This window comes from Budorcas taxicolor, chromosome 1, assembly GCF_023091745.1.
Source record: "Budorcas taxicolor isolate Tak-1 chromosome 1, Takin1.1, whole genome shotgun sequence".
In the NCBI taxonomy this organism is placed as follows: Eukaryota; Metazoa; Chordata; class Mammalia; order Artiodactyla; family Bovidae; genus Budorcas; species Budorcas taxicolor.
In genome coordinates, this window is record NC_068910.1 from 69,103,515 (window position 1) to 69,123,236 (window position 19,722).

Below are 19,722 nucleotides of genomic sequence, written 5' to 3' on the forward strand. Positions count from 1 at the left end.
GTTTTCTTAAATTTACTGAACTTTGATTTGTGACCCAGGATGCAGTCTATCATGGAGAATGTTCCGTGTGCACTTGAGAAGAAGGTGCATTCTTCTGCATTCGAATGTTGGTGTGTTTGATATTGTCCCAGAGGTCTCTGAGACTATCCTCAGTTCTTTCCATTCTTTTTACTTTATAAGTTATTTCCACCATTTTATCTTCCAGCCCATTGATTCATTCTTCTGCTTCAGATATTCTACTATAGATTCCTTTTAGAGTATTTTTAATTTCAGTAATTGTGTTGTTTGTCTCTGTATGTTTATTCTTTAATTCTTTGTTAATTGATTGTTACATTTTCTCCATTTTGTTTTCATGAATTTTGATCATCTTTACTATCATTATTTGAATTCTTTTTCAGGTAGTTTGCCTATTTCCTCTTCATTTATTTGGATTTCTGTGTTTCTAGTTTGTTCCTTCGTTTGTGTAGTATTTCTCTGCCTTTTCTTTTTTTTTTTTTAACTTATTGTGTTTGAGGTTTCCTTTTCCTGGGCTTCAAGGTTGAATTCTTTATTCCTTTTGATTTATGCCCTCCTAAGGTTGGTCCAGTGGTTTGTGTAAGCTTCCTGTAGGGTGAGATTTGTGCTGAGTTTTTTTGTTTGCTTGTTTTTCCTCTGATGTGCAAGGCTGAGTGAGGTGGTGATCCTGTCTGCTGATGATTGGACTTGTATTTTTGTTTTGTTTGTTGTTTAGATGAGGTGTCCTGCACAGGGTGCTACTGGTGGTTGGGTGATGCTGGATCTTGTATTCAAGTGGTTTCCTTTGTGTGAGGTCTCACTATTTGATACTCCCTACAGTTAGTTTTCTCATAATCTAGGGTCTTGGAGTCAGTGCTGCCACTCCAAAGGCTCAGGGCTTAATTTCTGATCAGGAATGAAGATTCCACAAGTGTTTTTTTATGGCATTAAGTGAGATAAAACAGATACCCCAAAATGAGAGTCCAAAGATGAACCCCAAACAAATGGTAGTTACAAAATCAGGCAAATAATAATTTACATATACATATACACCCATTAGCAAAGTCAAAACAGTCCAACAAATGTAAAGTGCAATAGATTGACCTGGTGAACAAAGGAAACCCAAAATTATATATACCAGTTAAGAACAAAACTAACCAAAGCACAAACTGGAAAAAATAAAAACCAAAAACTGAAGCACGGTGCCAATTGAGGAATAAAGCTATGAAAATAAAGCTAACAAATATATTGAGAGGAAAGGAAAGAAGGAAAAAAAGGAATAGCTATGCAAAGTTAAATAGAGGTAGATAAAGAAGATTCATGGACAGTTATGACCAACCTAGACAGCAACCTAGACAGCAACCTAGACAGCATAGATCATGGCATCTGGTCCCATCACTTCATGGCAAATAGATGGGGAAACAGTGCAAACAGTGGCTGACTTTATTTTTCTGAGCTCCAAAATCACTGCAGATGGTAATTGCAGCCATGAAATTAAAAGACACTTACTCCTTGGAAGGAAAGTTATGACCAACCTAGACAGCATATTAAAAAGCAGAAACATTACTTTGCCAAAAAAGGTCCGTCTAGGACCTTCAAGGCTATGGTTTTCCCAGTGGTCATGTGTGGATAGGAGAGTTGGACTATAAAGAAAGCTGAGCGCCAAAGAATTGATGCTTTTGAACGGTGGTGCTGGAGGAGACTCTTGAGGGTCCCTTGGATGGCAAGGAGGTCCAACCAGTCCATCCTAAAGGAGATCAGTCCTGGGTGTTCACTGGAAGGACTGATGTTGAAGCTGAAACTCCAACCCTTTGGCCACCTGATGCGAAGAGCTGACTCGTTTGAAAAGACCCCAATGCTGGGAAAGATTGAGGGCAGGAGGAGTAGGGGACAACAGAGGATAAGATGGTTGGATGGCATCACCAACTCTATGGACATGGGTTTCGGTGAACTCCGGGAGTTGGTGATGGACAGGGAGGCCTGGCCTGCTGTGGTTCATGGGGTTACAAAGAGTCAGACACGACTGAGTGACTGAACTGAACTGAATATATATTAAAGATTAACTGCAAGGTGAAAAGCACAATAGGAAAAGCAAACAAAGGAATAAATGTAGAAAAAATAATAATAGGTTTAAAAAATTAAGAATTAAAAAAAGAGAGAGAAGAAAACTCCACAGAACTGCAAATCTCCAAAGTAGAGGCAGAGTTTATAAAAACAACAAAAAATGTGGCAAAAAAAAAAAAGCTCAAAAGCTTAGATTTCATAGTGCCAATAAAATTGACAGCTACAACAGAGAGGGGGGAAAAAAGAAAAAAAAAATCCTGAAGAATCAACAGAACAAGTAAAAACAGAAGAATAATAAATGTTTTTCTTGTCACTGCTGTCAGAGTCCTTTCCCTCGCTGGGGGTCACAGTCCACCTCACCTCCCCAGGAAGCCCTCCAGCACTGTGCTGATCTCTGGATCTGCTGTGGGGTCAGCTCAGATGCTAATCTGGTCCTACTCCTGTGTGTTCTTCCCTCCAATGTCCACAGCTATCAGAACTAGTGCGTTTTCTTTTGTGGGAGCTCTCAATGTCCTTTTATATATTCCATAGACACAGGGTCTGCCTAGTTGATTGTGTGGATTTAATCTGCAGCTTGTACAGCTTGTGGGAATGTTTGGGTCTTCTTCCTTAGTCACACTGCCCGTGGGTTTCAGTTGTGGTTTTATTTCCAACTCTGCATGTGGGTCGTCCACTGGGGTTTGCTCCTGCCCTGGAAGACTTGGGTGTGCCCCGTGGGGGCCAGCTATGGCGGTAGTGCAGCTGCTTGGCTCACAGGGGTTCTGGCAGCACCAGGTGGGCAGCAGGAAATATAGTGCTCTAAAAAGGTATGGAAACCAGTATTGGCCAGTACACTCTAGGATTCTTGCCTGGAGAACCCCCCTGACAGAGAAGCCTGGCAGGCCACAGTCTACAGGATCGCAAAGAGTTAGACACGACCAGAGTGACCCTACATGCATAGGCACGAGACTATTTTTGCCTGTGGCAGCTCTGCCCCGGTGAGAACTGATGAGCATGAAGGTGGTGCAGCTGCATGGCTTGGGGGGACCCTGGCGGCTCCAAGTGTGCAGGGACACAGACTACCTCTGCCACAGGAGTTATGGCGCTATCAGAGTCCTTTCCCAAGCCTGTTGTACCTGGTGATCAGAATGCTTCTTTGGCCAGTCTTTCCCCATAGCTCCACCAGTTCAGGCACTTAGAGGGTTTCCTTGCCTGGGGTCCTTCTCTGTTGTTTGGTGCATCAGGCGCATAGAGGGGCCTCCCTGGCTGGGGTCCTACTCTGTAGTTGGGTGTGTCAGGCACTCAAACGGGCACCCTTAGTGGGGTCCTGCTCTCTAGTTCAGCGCCTCAGGCGTTTGATGGGCCAGCCTCTCTGTTGTTCAGCAGCTGGCCTGTTGGGGGAGAGAGGCTGTAGTGATGGCTCCACCCCCCTACGCTGACTCAGCAGTATCGCCTTGCTTCCATGGCTGCCTGGCTTTCCTACACTGGCATTTCCCACCACAATCTCCTCCCTCACATCCCCTCCATCTGTCTCTGCGCAGTCAACAGCAGCCCTCGCCCTGCTCCACAGAGAGCAGGATCGCTCCACAATCCCTAAACTCCAGCTCCCAGCCGCTGCACCTTCCAGGGGACCTGCGTCCCTGTCTGGGGTATGCATGGCTGTGGAAGGACTGTCTGCTTCTCATTCCATTTAGGCTGCCGCAGATCAGCTGTTTCACTCTCACCCTTAAATGTTTCTCCTCCGACTTAGACAATTGCCCTGATATGAGGATCGGACCCCTGCCTCAGTTCCCCCACCCGCCAAGGGCAGATCCAGTCCTTCTAACGCTCCTGTTTTTCCCCCTAGTTCCTTCCTTCTACCGAGTTTTGCGTGGTTCTATATATTCTTTTCTGCTGGTCAGGTACTCCTGTCCGCTCTCAGCTGGTGTTCTGCACGCACTTCTGTGTCTGAAGGTGTGTTCCTGATGTATCCGTGGAGAGGGATGAACTCCACATCCACCAACTCCTCCGCCATCTTGTTCTCTCTGTTTACTGCTTTTTAAACTGAACTCTTCTTTTCTTGTATGATGTGAACAGCTCATCCCCAAGTGGAACATCCCAGTGGTATTAAAATCAGAACGTCTAATACAAAGATTAATTGCATTTCCCAATTAGATCCCTCAGCCTTCATTGAAAACCTTAGTGACATCCCTAAAAATTCCAAAGAGCCATTATTGTAGCTGTTGATGCCATCTAATTGAAAGTAATAGGCATATAAGTGTAAAGGAAAAACATGTTACTAAGTATGATAGTCAAAGGAGTTAGTGGGGTAGTTTTACATGCTGGCGTTTTTTGATAGGAGTGGGTATTTCTGGCAGGGGGAGGGATACTGTTTGGTTCATTTCCCATCCTTCATAGTTCTGTTTCTAATATTGCAGTTTCTTCCTTCCTTTTTTTTAAAGTGTTTATTTCTTTTTGACTGCGCTGGGTCTTTGCTGCTGTGCAGGCTTTTTCTCTAGCTGTGGAGAGCAGGGGCTGCTCTCTAGTTGCAGTGCGTGGGTTTCTCATTGCGGCGGCTTCTCTTGTTTCAGAGCACGGGCTCTAGGGGGTGCAGGTGTCAGTATCTGCAGCTCTCAGGCTCTAGACCGAAGGCTCAATCCTTGTGGCACGTGGGCTAAGAAGTTCCTTGGCATGTGGAATCTTCCTGGACCAGAGATTGAACCCGTGTCCCCCTGTGCTGGCAGGCAGATCCTTATCCACTGTGCGGAGAGGTCTGGGAGCTTTCTGATACTTCTTAGTAGGTCATTTATGGGATATAGGATTCTGAAGGAAACGACCTAAACCATCTCTCTCCCTGTCTGTGATTCTGGGCACAGATGAACCATACCAGAGGTTAGCATTGAAAATTTTCATACCTATCTCCTATATTTTACAGATTCCCTGCTGATAGAGCCACTTCCCTGGTGGCTCAGATGGTAAAGCGTCTGTCTACAATGTGAGAGACCTGGGTTCTATCCCTGGGTCGGGAAGATTCCCTGGAGAAGGAAATGGCAACCCACTCCAGTACTCTTGCCTTGAAAATCCCATGGACGGAGGAGCTTGGTGCAGGCCACTATCCATGGGGTCGCAAAGAGTCGGGCACAACTGAGCGGCTTCACTTTCTTTCTTTCTGCTGTTAGAAATAAACAGATTTAGAATAAGAAAATCATATGAGTGGGAGAAACCAGGAGATTGGCAACTTACTCTGTGAAAGGCCACAGAGTAAATATTTTAGGCTTTGCAGACCCAGAGGCCATATGTAGCCAGAGGCAGCCATAGACAGTATGTGAACAAATGGGCACCACATTGGTGGGCTGAGCAGAAGCGGGTGGGCCCTAGCTTGCCAATCTGTGATAGAAAAGGTCCAGGAAAATGCCGATTTTAAGGTTTGGGGCTTTTGTGACACAGGCCCAGGTCAGGGGCAGTGTGTGTGTGTTTGGCTCTGGAGGAGGGCATGGCAACCCACTCCAGGATTCTTGCCTGGAGAATCCCATGGACCAGAGGAGCCTGGAGGGTTACAGTCCATATGGTCACAATGAGTCAGACACGACTGGAGCGACTGAGCACGCGTAAACAGACTATTGTCATTATAATGAGCTATTTTTTTGTTACGATTCCCAGTCCTTAAAAGGTGATATGTTGGCAGTTTCGGTGTGATTTTTAAGTAGCAAGGCAGAACTAACAGAGCCTTAGAAATGCATTTTTGAAACAAGGAAGAGTTGCTATGAGGGAAGTAATTAGCACTGAGCAGGCAGCTTTGGGGTTAAAGCATGGTTGTCTTGTTTCCGTTGGAACCTCTGATCTCAGGAAATGGTGCTGCTTTTCTTCTGAAACTGAAGTTGACCGGCTGCCAACAGAGCACCTTGATGTTTTTACTCCCAGGAAGGCTAGTTTGTGCTCAGGGTTGATGATCATCACCTTTAAAAGAAGAACAGACATCGTCTGTTCAGGCTTCACCCTGGAAGGGTGTTAGATGCTCATCCTTTGGGATATGGAGCGAGTGTTTTAGGCTGGCCAGGGCAGCCAGGAGTTTTGAAGGTCAAGGCTGTGCCTGAAGGGATGGGCAACACTTGGAGTTGGTTGAGTGAGCGTCACCTCATGGATCAGGGAGGGATCGAGGCAGAGATATTCACAGGCCGGGCTGAGGTCCACTCTTGTCCTCCCACGATGATGCTAGATGGTCCAGGTAGACCAAGGCAGGCTGGTAGTATGGCAGCAGTTTCACTGAGCTCTGGTCCCAAGGAGGTGGTGGGTCTTTGGAGATGAAGGTCACTGGCACCCTCGCCCTCTCCTGGAGGGGAGCTCCCTCACTTTTAAAGGGACCTGCTGTCCTGGCCACTGTGATTTCTGAAGGTTTCGTGGTCAGGACCAAGGGCCTCCTCAGGCGCTAGTACACGTCCTCTGTCAGAGCTGCTGTGGCCTCCTGGGGTCAGTGGAAACCTCACGGTCTAGCCTCTGGGGTGTTTATGAAGTCAGGTGCTTAGGCAGCCCAGACTCAGTGGCTGGGATCCCTTTCTTTGTACCCTATCCCCTCTTTTCCCACCCCTGACCCGTCCGAACTGGGTAGGATGAAAAGGGAACCAGACAGATTGGGTTGGTCTGTAGAGAGCCCGGAGGCCTGTCCCTGAGAATTCTCTGTTTCTGGAACCCAAGGGTTCCCCCTCTCTGCGACTGACGGGGTCCCTAGTGTGACTCGGGGTCAGAGTGTGAAGGGAGACAGAGACCCTGATTCAGAGAGCCAGCGACGGACTGGGGTCACCCCTGTTGTGCTGGCCACTGGTTCTTCTTCCAGGAGGAGTTAGAATCACCGAGTGTTAAATGTGCTTGGCGTTGCTTAAGGTATTCTATGGAAGATTATGCATAACACCATTCTACCGCCTCCCCTCCACCTCGCCCCCAAAGAATATAAGAATAAAACAACACACTCCTAGCTTCTAAAAACAGCTTCGTTTTTTTTTTTTAATGTGGACAGTTTTTAAAACCTTTTTTAAAAGTTTATTTTTAATTGGAGGGCAGTTGCTTTACAATGTTTTGTTGATTTCTGCCATACGTCAACATGTATAAGCCATAGGCATACATATGTCCCCTCCGTCTTAAACTTCCCTCCCACCCCATCCCACCCCTCTAGGTTGTCACAGAGCATAAGGTTGAGCTCCCTGTGATATATAGCAGCTTCCCATTAGCTCTCTGTTTTACATATGGTAATGTATATATCTCAGTGCTACTCTCTGTTTGATCCATCTTCTCCTGTCCTCCATATTTTTAAAGTCTATTCAGTTTGTTACAGTGTTGTTCCTGTTTTGTGTTTTGGTTTTTTGGCCATAGAAGCATGTGGAACCTTAGCTCCCCTACCAAGGGTAGAACCTGCACCCCTTGCAGTTGGAAGGCTAAGTCTCCACCACTGGACTCCTAGAGAATTCCTGAAATGGCTTATATGATTCATCCTGTTTGGAAGAAGTAGAACTGCATTCTTCTTAGTAAACCAATTTTTATTTATTCAGGTCTAAAAGAATTATATTTTCTGAATTATGAGCACTGTGTAATATCATTTTGATTTACAGGAATAGAAATTACCTTAAGCACTATTATTATTATTGATGTTTGCATTGCTCCTTCAGCTGCTAAACTAGTACATTTTTGTTAAATGTGTATAAGCTGAAGTTTGAAGCTTGAAGAGAGAGCATAGTTGAAAGATATATTTACCCCCAAAGTTTCCAGTGGGGCAGGAGGGTTTATTTCCATCTGTATAGGCTTCCTGTATTATCTGGGACCTGGAAAATTTTGCCTGAACAGGCTTTTGTGTCTCTCAGATGTGCTGAGGGAGTGGAGGGTGGAAGGGGAACTCATTCATAGGGACTGTCTGTCCTCTTCATAACTGTAGTGTTTGTTACCACAAGTTATTGAAGTGAAGGGGAAAACCCAACGCCTTACGTGCCATAACCGCCTTCATTTTATGTTTTTCCAGTCTTCAAAACTGCCGTGGTCCTTGTCTATAAAGATGGTACCAAACAGAAGAAGAAACTTGTAAGACTTTTTCTTTCACCCACAGTTTCAAAGCATCTCCCCTTTCTATCTGCTTCTCAGTTGGCTCTGTGTGATTATAATTCTGAACCTGTGTCAGGCCTGAATGTTTTATGATCTTTTCTTTTTTTTGAGGTGTTAACTGAGCATTTGAGGAAATTGCCCATCCTGTAGGCGGCTCACATTTAGAGCATAAAATACTGGGTTAGCCAAAAAGTTCGTTGGGGTTTTTCCATAACATGGGGAAACCTGAGTGAACTTTTTGGCCAACCCAGTAAATAACTATTGAACCTACCTTGGCCAGAACTTTCCAACACTAGTTTTATCCCCTCCCTGTTCTTCCTGTCCCCCCTCTGTCCTTGTTTTGGGTTCCTCCCCTCCTTTTCCTTGTGTCTCTCTTTTGCCTGAATTTGGTTAGCAAGCTCATTTGCACACCCTCAGCAGATTTTCACCTGGCCTCTGGCTTGCTGCTGTGGGTGAACAGAAGTGCTTGTGGGCCTAGTAGGGCGGGCAGCCCAGGATTCCAGCATTGCTGTTTTTATTTTGAAAATTAAAACAATTTAATTTTTTAAATTAAAAAAATTTAGTTTTAGTAATGTTTTAAGTTTCATTATTTTTTGAAGTACAACTGAGTTTACAGTATTGCGCCAGTGTCTGCTATACAGCAAAGCGACTCAGTTATATGCATATAGACATTCCTTTTTTTATTCTGTTCCATATGGTTTATCACAGGCTATTGAATACAGCTCCCTGTACTATATACTAGGACCTTGTTGTTTGCCCATCCTGTATATAATAGTTTGCCTCTGCTAACCCTACACTCCTAGTCCCTCACCCCCTAACCGCAGGGCTGCTCTGTGTCTGCAGCGTCACTGGTTTAGAAAGTGTGCGGGTCTGGTCCAGACTGAGACATGGATCTCATGCACCTGGTTCCTTCTCTCCATACAGGTAGGATCACACAGGCTTTCAATTTACGAGGACTGGGACCCCTTCCGATTTCGACACATGATTCCTACTGAGGCTCTGCAGGTTCGCGCTTTGGCAAGTGCAGGTAAACTCTGAAGTGGGCTGGGTACATCTTTCTATGTATCAGCTGTTTCTCTGAATCCATGCTCTTGGCCCCAACCACTCCACTGTCCTTTTTCTTCTTTGCTTATGTCTCCTTTCCCTCAATCTCTTCATTGTCTCTTATTTGCCCAGCTATTTGTTAAACGATCTAAGTGAATGGACGTCATGCCTTTACTGCTGTTCCAAGGAATTCTATTTATTCTGTTATATATATTAATAACTTTACAGTGGCACACCTAAGTAGCAGTGAGTCTTGTACTTCCGGAAAGAATCTTTGAGACCATGAGCAGATAAAGCCCATGTAAATGACTTACTGGGACTTTTAACTGAGAGACCCCGAAAGGCCTCCAAAGCACAAAAAGAGCCATTGAAATACACTTTTTTTTTTCCCTGAAGCATTAAAAATCTTTATCTTTGTATAAGCATGAAATGTCACTTCTTCTTCTATTTCCCAAATATCCGTGAAGCCAGTTGTCAGTGATGAATGTATTGGGTTGGCCAAATGGTTTGTTCAGGTTTTTCAGTAAGATGCTATGGACAGTCTTGAACGTTTTGGCCAACTCAGTACTTGATTAGATGGTGCTTTAGTGCATGAGAAGAGAGGCGAATGTCAGCATGGTACTGACTTAGAATAGCAGTGTTTCTGTGACTCGGGGCCCATCCAGGGCTTCATTTGAGGCTGTATTAGGAAGGAGCAATTAGTGGTGGTTCTCCCAGGCGCACCCTGGAAGGAGCAGCTTTGGAGTCAAGTGGAAACTCTTGGAACACTCTGATCCCTGTCCCACCTGGACAGCAGGTACAGCTCTCTGGTGGTGAAGAGAGGCTGAGAAAGTGGACCTCCGCAGGTACACAGTCATCTGGACTTCTGTTTGGTGTTGCTGGTGTCGACGAAAAAGTATAGTCACAACCTGAAGGTAGAGAGTTATTTTATTTGGTGGGAAAGTTTAGGACTCTGAGCCTAGGAGACAGCATCTCAGTAGCTCTGAGAAACCTGCTCCAAGGAGGCAAGAGGGGAAGTCAGGCTATATACAAGTTTGCCACGGAAGCAGGCCGTCTGAACATCAAAGATCAGGTATCAGGTTAAGAATTTAGCATTCTGTGTATGGGAAGAGGCAAGCCTCTGGGCTCACTGAATGCATTCCTTTCCTATGCGCCTCAGCTATCTGGGGTCAACCCTGTTTCCCTGTCCACCTTGCTTCTTGCATTCCCCCAGCTCCTCAGCAGTCACTGTAGGGGCTGGCAGCATCCTCTGGAATGCAGTTTTGGGAGCCCTCATTCACCTTTGGAGGCCAGAAATCACTGATGGCTATGACATTTCTTGTTTATTGACATGGCAAGAGATATTTTCATTTCACACTGGCATCTAACATGAGCGCACAGTTCTTTGTGTCTGATTGGCATCACTCATCTTCTCCCCGTTTGCACTTGTCCCCTCCATCAGCCATAAAGTTGGCTCTAGTCCTTACAGAGGGCTTCCCTGGTGGTGCCGAGGTTAAAGCATCTGCCTGCAATGTGGGAGACCTGGGTTCGATCCCTGGGTCTGGAAGATCCCTCGGAGAAGGAAATGGCAACCCACTCCAGTATTCTTGCCTGGAGAATCCCATGGATGGAGGAGCTTGATGGGCTCCAGTCCACGGGTCGCAAAGAGTCGGACATGACTGAGCGACATCACTTTCACTTTCAGTCCTTATAGAACCAACTCTTTCCTAATCCAGTGTCTTGAGGACAAACCATCTGCAGTATTTGGTAAACCTTCAGTTACTCATTCAAGTTAAACTAGAAATCGCTTCCTTCACAGCTCTTGTGCGTCACACAAAGAGAACTCAAATGCAAAAACCACGACTGGTAAATGCATTGGGGGTGACTATTTGCCTTATGAATATTTGTCTGGCAAACCTTCTGGTCCAGACATTTACCCTGTTGCTTTTTCACTCTGATTTGATTAGTAAAATTGATTTACAGATGAATTTTCAGGAACCTAGAACTCTTAAGTCTACAAACAACTCTAATAGTATTTTGAAGTTTGGGCTCTTAAATACTAGTGTTGTCTTACTTTACAACCCTAGGTTGTGAATTTTCTAGTTCCTGTGTTTCCTTGTGCCTGGTTTATATCTGGAAAAGCCCATGTTTACAGCATACTATAAAGGCCCGTCTCAGGCAGGAATTTTGCCTTCCGTGAAGACTGTACGTGAAGATCATAAGTTTGGAAAACAAAGCCATCTTTGTGAATGTGACATTCCATTCTCATCCTCGGGTTTTCACTCAAATCAAGTTTAAAATCATCAAGATGAAGCTTATTTTCATGGAGTTGTAAAGACTAGCCAACACATCTCCTTATGAAGTACATGCCAGTGGATTTGAGAATCAGAAGATGGATATTTCTAGATTTTTGTCTGCATTTGGGAGAACTTGTGAAACTTAGTTTATATGGGTCCTGCTAAGTTGTTGCTGCTAAGTTGCTTCAGTCGTGTCCGACTCTGTGCGACCCCATAGACGGCAGCCCACCAGGCTCCGTGGTCCCTAGGATTCTCCAGGCAAGAATACTGGAGTGGGTTGCCATTTCCTTCTCCAATGCATGAAAGTGAAGAGTGAAAGTGAACGGTTGGGTTTAAATAATGTGGGTGTGATGAGGGTTTGTTGTGACCAAGGTGTGGAACCACTAGGTCAGCATGAGACTTCACAATGTGCAGAGTTCAGTGGGCCTGCAATGAACTGTCTCTTTTATAAACACTAATAATGAATAACATGGTAAAATAATATGATATTCAGGCACTGAAAGACTTAGAAATTACTGCTAAATATAGCTTATTCTTACCATCTCAGATACCATTTTTGCTTCACTCAGATTGGACTCTATGGGTAGACTGAGAGAGAAGAGCCCCATTTATTCCCAGGACATGCCTGTCCAGGGCACCAGGCCTGTTCACAGTGGGAAGGCTGTCCTGCTGGGAAAAGGCCTGCCTCTCTTTATCACTGGCCTAGATTGGAATCTTGGGCTCCATCTCATCCAACTGTTGCCAAAACAACAAATTACTTAATTAAAATAGTTCAGCCAAACGGGCGGTGAAGCTAAAGGGTCAGTTCTTCCATCAGTATGATTGACTGATTGTCCTTTTAGACCATCCAGAGGGAGATTTTAGCAACTGGAAATTTTCCAAGCGTTCTTTTCTTTTGCACCCATTAAGCTCTCAATCACTTGGCCTCTTGAGATCACAGGACAGGAATGAAGTTGCTTTGGTCTTAGGCGGCTCTGCACTATTTAATCTTGACACCAAAGCATGCAAGATGCTTTTATAAAAACGCAAGTAAATTTCTTTGAAACATACTCTCCTTCATCCTTGTTTTAATTTACCTAGATGCAGAAGCAAATGCCGTGTGTGAAATCGTCCACGTGAAGTCGGAGTCTGAAGGGAGGCCGGAGAGGGTCTTCCACCTGTGCTGCAGGTGAGCCTGGAGCCGTGAAGTGCGGGCTGTGCTGCTCAGGGGAAGGGGTGTGACTGTGCTTGGTGTCCCCAACCCCTCTGGGTTCTCTGGACCAGCCTGTGCATCCTTAGAAGCTATATCCTTTTTCCTGTACATTTGAGAAAGTACTTAACACTTAATTGAGTAAGAGTCATTGGATCAATTAATTTTATTAGAATACAGACAGTAACCTGGTCAATTTAGTATCGTTCTAAGAGGAAATTGGAATTTTCATACATATCCAACATTCGAATGAGGGCGTCCTTCCCGTGTGTACATTTGGCGGGTTAGAAGGACATGGTTGTCTTAATAACGCTTGGTTTTGGGGTTTGGGTGCAGTTTGTACTGTAACATCTCTGAGATGCAACAGGTGGGGGAGTCAGCGGGGAGGAGGGGAGTGTTACAGGGATTCATCATCACGCAGAGAAAGTTCAGCCTAGGGAGGCTGGCACAGGTGACTCGGATTCACCTGCAGGTCTGGAGTGGAAGCTGAGCTTATGATATGGGCTTCTACTTATTTCTTCTTATTCTTACTCGCCCCTCTCCATTCCCCTCTGCTCCTCCTTTTCTTTGAGCTCTTGAGAATTTGAGAATTGTACTCTTCTCAAGTGCAGCCCATACTGTCTACAGAATAAATATTTTATGGTTGTTAATAATATTTTACAGTGTGACTGCTGACATAGTAAGAAGACACATTTACCAAACACCAACTAGGCTAAGCACCTTTCCTGCATTATTTCAGTTAGTCAGCCTGAGGTATTTATTCCATTTTTATAAATGAGGTGTCAAGGCTCATAGAGGCTACTTTGCTGAAATCTTACAGCAAATGAACTCTGAGTTCAAGCTCAGTGCGTTTGACTTCAAAGCCTGTATTCTATATTTCTGCTTTACCTGTCTGTGTTGGATGACAGGGAACAATAAATCCAAATCCTGGGAACCTGCTGGAACTAGAACAGAAATTTTTTTCAAATAACCTATGTGTGGTTTAGCACCATCCTTACCACATGTAGCGCTCCCTTACCACATTATCTAGCTGGAACCAAGATTGCCGGGAGAAATATCAATCACCTCAGATATGCAGATGACACCACCCTTAGGGCAGAAAGTGAAGAGGAGCTAAAGAGCCTCTTGATAAGTAAAAGAGGAGAGTGAAAAAGTTGGCTTAAAGCTCAACATTCAGAAAATGAAGATCATGGCATCCAGTCCCATCACTTCATGGGAAATAGACGGGGAAACAGTGGAAACAGTGTCAGACTTCAGTTTGGGGGGCTCCAAAGTCACTGCAGATGGTGACTGCAGCCATGAAATTAAAAGACGCTTACTCCTTGGAAGAAAAGTTATGAGCAAACTTGTGATTTTGTGGTTTTTGTTGTTAAATCAACAGGGTCCAATGAGCCTGCCCCAGAGACGCCATATTCATTGTTAATAGGGAATACCAGGTAAAAACTTACCTGGGTAAAAATATTGAGATCTTAGCAAGAAAAATAACTGACCTAGGATGTACTTTGGGAATTGGGACTTGGGAAGATTTTCCAGTTCTTAACAATGTAGCTTTAATATTTTCATGTTGGCATGTGCCCTGGGAGGCATTGATATATTTAAAACATTACTGACCAGAGATGTATTAATAGGTCTTTTTTGTTGCCCAAATGTTATTGACTGGAGTTGTTTCAGTTTTTGCTTACATGATACTGAGTTGGCCAAAAAGTTCGTTCAAGTTTTCTGTAAGATACGATGAAAAACCTGAATGAACTTTTTGGCCAACCTAGTAAATCACTGGCCACAGATGTTAGGTTCTGTAGAAATTCCCCAGTCAGTAATGCGTTAACAAGGAGGCCAAATTAGAGGAAGCTCAGGGTGTTGGAGCATTATTTCAGGGGCGCTGCAGAGCTGCAGGAATCTCTTGGTTCCTTTGTCTGTAAAGATGCTATAGAATGAAAGGCTCTGCCTTAAGTACTGAGAGCAGAATCTGGCAACTCTGTCCATAAAATCCATCTCTCCATCAATCTATTCAGTAATGGGGTGCTCTGTCCCAAATTGGTTGCAGGAGATGAGTCACAAAAGCATAAAGGGAAAGGAATACGTGTTCTTTATCTCCAGCGATGAAAATGCTCCTTGGCAGTGAAATTGGAGTGGTGGCCTCCCATCTTTAACTTTGGTCCTTGGGATATTTGTTTGACTGTACCTGATAGCATCAGAAGTTCACCATGTGTTAAGTGCTGTTTCCCCAACACGTGTAAATCTTCTTTTCATAGCTCCCCAGAGAGCCGAAAGGATTTCCTGAAGGCTGTGCATTCCATCCTGCGAGATAAGCACAGAAGACAGCTCCTGAAGACCGAGAGCCTTCCCTCGTCCCAGCAATATGTCCCTTTTGGAGGAAAGAGGTTGTGTGCGCTGAAAGGGGCCAGGCCGGCCATGAGCAGGGCAGGTACTGTGGGGATTCAGACATTCAAAATCCCCGTCACCCCCGCTCCACTGTAGAACTGACGTCCTTGTTGAACAAGACTTAGATGTGGCCTTGTGGGGGCTAATGTTGGAGCACATTCCTCCCTGGTGTGAGGTTCCCTGCCTTTGCCTCCCTCCGTTGATTTAAGCCTTTCGCCCTCCCTCAAGCTCTCCCTTGGCTGCCCTCCTCCTCCTGGCTGGTGAGCTCCCCCTCTCATTTGCTGAGCCAGGAAGTAAGCACCTTCTCCTACTTGGAGGGGCTGTCTTAGCCTGCTTGCCGAATGAGAGTTGCTGCTTTGCATGACAGCCAGCTTTGTCCAGCAAAAAAAAAAAAAAGCAGTGTGTGATGTCTCAGCAAGGTCACAGCCCACCGTTCTGAGAACACGGTGGCTTTGTCCTCTAGAAACACAGCCAGGCTTGTTCTCAGTAGGGAGGCCATGTTTGGTAGATCAGATGACCCATCAGATGTTACCCTCACCTGTGCCTGCAACTTTAATTTTAGCTTCTGTGTTGATTTGGGGCAGCCTTGAGCTGCTATTAGAAAAGAAGAATCTGGAATTTAAATGGTCCCAGAGTAAATACTCTTTTAGGACTTATTATATCACCTTAAAGCAGTAAGGATCAATACTACCACCTGTAAATGGCATTAAAATCTATCTAGGAAGAAAGATATTTTCATAACACTTGGGTATTAAAGACATCAAGATTTAACATTTTTATCACTCCTTCCTTAAGAAGCAGTCCAAAATTTTGCAGGGAACATTCCAATAAAAGAGGCTTCCTTTGCATTCGCCAAAAGGCCTTCTGTTCTGGTGAATTTTCTGCCTGTTCTCAATTGTGTTGAAGAGGCAGGTATGGCACTGTGAATGGTTGAAGGTTTTCATAGGCAAAACCTGCCTAGCTTGATAGGGTATATTACATTCTAAGTACCTTAAGTTTAGCTGATGTTAAAGGGGCTAGTTACATCTAGTCTTCAATCAGTTGCCAAATGTTTATTGGAAACCTGGTACGGTGAACACCTAGCACTCTTCTGGGCTTGCCAGTATCTGTACTTCCCCATCCACGATTTCTGCTGGAGTCCTCATGTATTAAATAGCTTTGCTCATCCCTTTAGAGCTCATAGCAGAGAATTTCACCTTGGAATTATCTCATTTGTTTCTTTCACTTTCCAGATATATTTAATTAGGATTGGGACTATGTGTCCCAACCTCAGGAAAGCCCACCTGTCATTGGCCAGGTGTTACTTGTTAATTGATGAACCTAAAGTTAGATAGAGCTCCATTCACTTTGAAACTAAGCATTTGTAGTCTGTGGGACACTCAGGAGTTTTCTCGCTGAGATCCCTTTGGAAAGAAGACAAAGTTGCTACAACCTACTCTGTCATCTTGAAGATCAAGAGAGAAAGCCTTGATGTCAGAGCCTAATGGCTCATTTTTGGCTGAAGAAAGTCTTTATCACTTTGCTTTTGAAGTTCCTCACTCTCATCATTCACATTAGATGATTTGAAAATGGTGTTTGAGTGGGTCAGCACTGTACTAGCTAATCAGTCTTAATAGTGAATAATGGCAGTACTCAAGTCAAAGATTGTCTCTTGGAACCCCATAAGGCTGGCTAGGTTATTATGTATTCTTTTCGTAAAGGATCGATTCTTATGCTTCTTTGCTCATTGTTGTGATTCACGACACCCAGCTAGTTTATTTTTCCTTTTGCTCTTGTTTGAATAGAACAGTAAAGGCAAATATTCTGCCTCCCTTCACCAAATGTCTGCCAGTGATCCAACTACAAATTTTTTTGTTTTTCAACATTTTCTTATGGAAATTCTTAGACATATAGAACAAATGAAAGAATTATACACATTCCTACCTGCTGTCTGTAATTAACATTTTTATATATTTTCATTACCACATATCCATCTATCATCCATCAACTCATCTTGCTTTTGACACGTTTTCGGAATACAGACATTAGCACTCCTTACCCCTAAATACTTCAGCCAGCACATCCTTGACAAATATTTCCAGTATCCCAGTTTGGAATTAAGGTAGTTCTAATATAGTGATTGGAGAGTCAGGCTCCACTGTGATGATATCGAGCTAAAATTGAACAATAATTTTTGCTTCTTTCCAATGGAATAGTACTATTTTTTTATTCTTTCTGTTTTCTGTTTTTCCGGGAGTGCTTTTCATTCTCTACCTTGAATGAGAGGAATGATGTCGGAAACACAGGGATCTGAGACAGAGGATGGTCAGAATGGGAGCCAATTTAGACCATCATCCAGCTTACTGACCTTGCACCTGCTTTATTTGAAGTGAAGGCTATATTTGTCAGTAATTATGAATAGTCATCTTTCTTCTTGTAGCCCTGAAGCAGCTTAATGAATTTTGGGGCACAGATTTCAGGAAAGCAGCTCCTTATTGGTGTCTAGGCTCCCCACCCCCATGGGAAAGCACATGGTACATTTCACTGTTTGTGGAGGATGTGTCTTTAGTGTGTGTGTGTGTCTGTGTGTCTGTGTGGTTATTTGCTTGACTGGGTGGCATATTTTGTTTGTTTTTAGTAATACTGACTTCCTAGAGGGCAATGAGGTGAAAATACAGAATACAGAGATTTGTTTTTCTTAACTGTTAGTCACTTTATTTTGCACTTTGCTCATCAGCAGCTTGAGTGTTGTATTATTCCTTTCTCATTCCACTCAGGCACTAGTAGTTTAATCGCTTTGTGGAAGAGAAATTGGGGATACATAGAACAGAGTCAGGAAGGGACTAAGGCTCAAAGTTGCTTTAGCCTCAGTTTCACCTGAGGTTTTGTCAGAAAGAGGACTTGACGTCTCTGAGACCCAGTCTTTTCTGTAGTTTCTCCAGAAACGATGGTGCGCCCTTAAGGTACCTGCAGATCCTCAGGAAATGTGATGTTCAGAAAGCAATGTAACTTGGACCAGTATTTTTCCCTCCTTGGTACAACATGGTGATTTCTCTAAAGACAGTAAAATGCTGAAAGCATCTCCATCCTTGCTAAATGACTCTAGGAGAGCCCCCGGGGATCCTCAGAGCACTGTGCCGCAGGCCATGGTCAGGAAGGAGGGCGCTAATTAATCCCAGGGTCAGTGGTGGACTTGACAACAGCAGGAATCTGTATTACCTGCCTCCCAGATGCACTGGTAGAGAATTGGATTATTTCACAGGGAGTCAAATCCCCTTTTCCACATAACCTACAACCCACCCACGTCCCTATCACCACCCCCAACCTCCTTTCCCTTCATTCAGTGACTAGAATATCCTCTTAAGTCCAGACATCTGTCCCAGGTAAAGCCCCCCTCCCCGCCCCATGAGACAGACTGGACTCTAAGCCCCAAATGATACCCAGGCCCCAAATGCATATCTCGTAGTCTTTTCCTTTCCTTTAGCTTGTATTTGCTTTCTGGATTTTCATCACACATAAAGCATGTGGGGGTTTTATTGTTATATTTTTGTGTGTGTGTGCAGTGTCCGCCCCAAGCAAGTCTCTTGGGAGGAGGAGGCGGCGACTGGCCCGAAACAGGTTTACCATTGATTCCGATGCCATCTCCGCCAGCAGCCCGGAGAAAGACCCCCAGCAGACCCCCGGTGGCGGGGACACTGACCGCTGGGTGGAGGAACAGTTTGATCTTGCTCAGTATGAGGAGCAGGATGACATCAAGGAGACAGACATCCTCAGTGACGATGATGAGTTCTGTGAGTCGGCCAAGGGTGCCGCGGCGGACAGAGACCTGCAGGAGCGGCTTCAGGCTGCCTCCATCACTCAGCGGGAGAGAGGCCGGAAGCCCCTGGACAGCCACGCGTCCCGCATGACGCAGCTCAAGAAGCAAGCCGCCCTGTCGGGCATCAACGGAGGCCCGGAGAGTACGAGCGAGGAGGTCATTTGGGTTAGGCGCGAAGACTTTGCCCCCTCCCGCAAGCTGAACACTGAGATCTGACTGTGTCACATTCTCCCCATCCGTAGCGAGTCCGTGTAGATACGTCTCCTGCCCCCCCCACCCAACTCCACCGCCCCCCCCTCCCCCAACGGGACCCACGATGGGGGGGGGGGGGGCGGGGGGAGAAAAGCTCCCTGTAAGTCGCACTCTTGCACAGTTTTGGCAGCTGACTTTGTTCTGAAGCCATGTAGCCACCCAACTTGATCACTTTTAACCACATCGGAAAGAATTGTTCAAGAATTCCAAATCAGCTTGAGCTTCTGTATATTATTACTAAGGGCTTTTATTTATTCTCAATTAATCAGGGCCTAAAAGAGTTTAAAAAAAAATAAAGAAAAATTCTATAGCACTGGAAAGCAAATTACCCCAGGAGTTGAACTATGTACAACAGATTAGCTTAAGGGATAGCACACGAAAAATTAATAAGGACTCTATCTGAAATTAATCCAGGAGCCACTTCCTAGTTGGGAAAACAAAGCAACTGTACAGCTCGCAGTGTTCTTTCTCCTTTCCCTCTTATATGTCTGAGAATATCTGTGTATTTTAAGAATGTGTGAAGAGAGGGTGAAGCTTTATGTTTTGATGAGCCTTTTAAAATTCTTCCGTTTTTTCCTCTTCTGTATTAGTCTATGGCTGGTCTTACTTGATGTCGGTATTCGGAAGTTCTAGTTTTGCATAGAATTATAAAGATGCCAAACTCCTTGAAAAGAGATCCAAAT

General features: G+C 44.6%; 1 protein-coding gene across 1 annotated transcript in view; it reads left to right on the forward strand.

Moving 5' to 3' along the window:
* TIAM1 (TIAM Rac1 associated GEF 1) overlaps positions 1–19,003 on the forward strand; it is a 157,191-nt gene extending 138,188 nt beyond the window's left edge. The window contains exons 21-25 of the mRNA XM_052639711.1: positions 8,021–8,079; positions 9,025–9,127; positions 12,501–12,588; positions 14,862–15,034; positions 18,534–19,003. Coding sequence (XP_052495671.1) covers positions 8,021–8,079; positions 9,025–9,127; positions 12,501–12,588; positions 14,862–15,034; positions 18,534–19,003 — 893 coding nt within the window. The remainder of the gene's footprint in view (positions 1–8,020; positions 8,080–9,024; positions 9,128–12,500; positions 12,589–14,861; positions 15,035–18,533) is intronic.
* Positions 19,004–19,722: the final 719 nt, after the last annotated feature.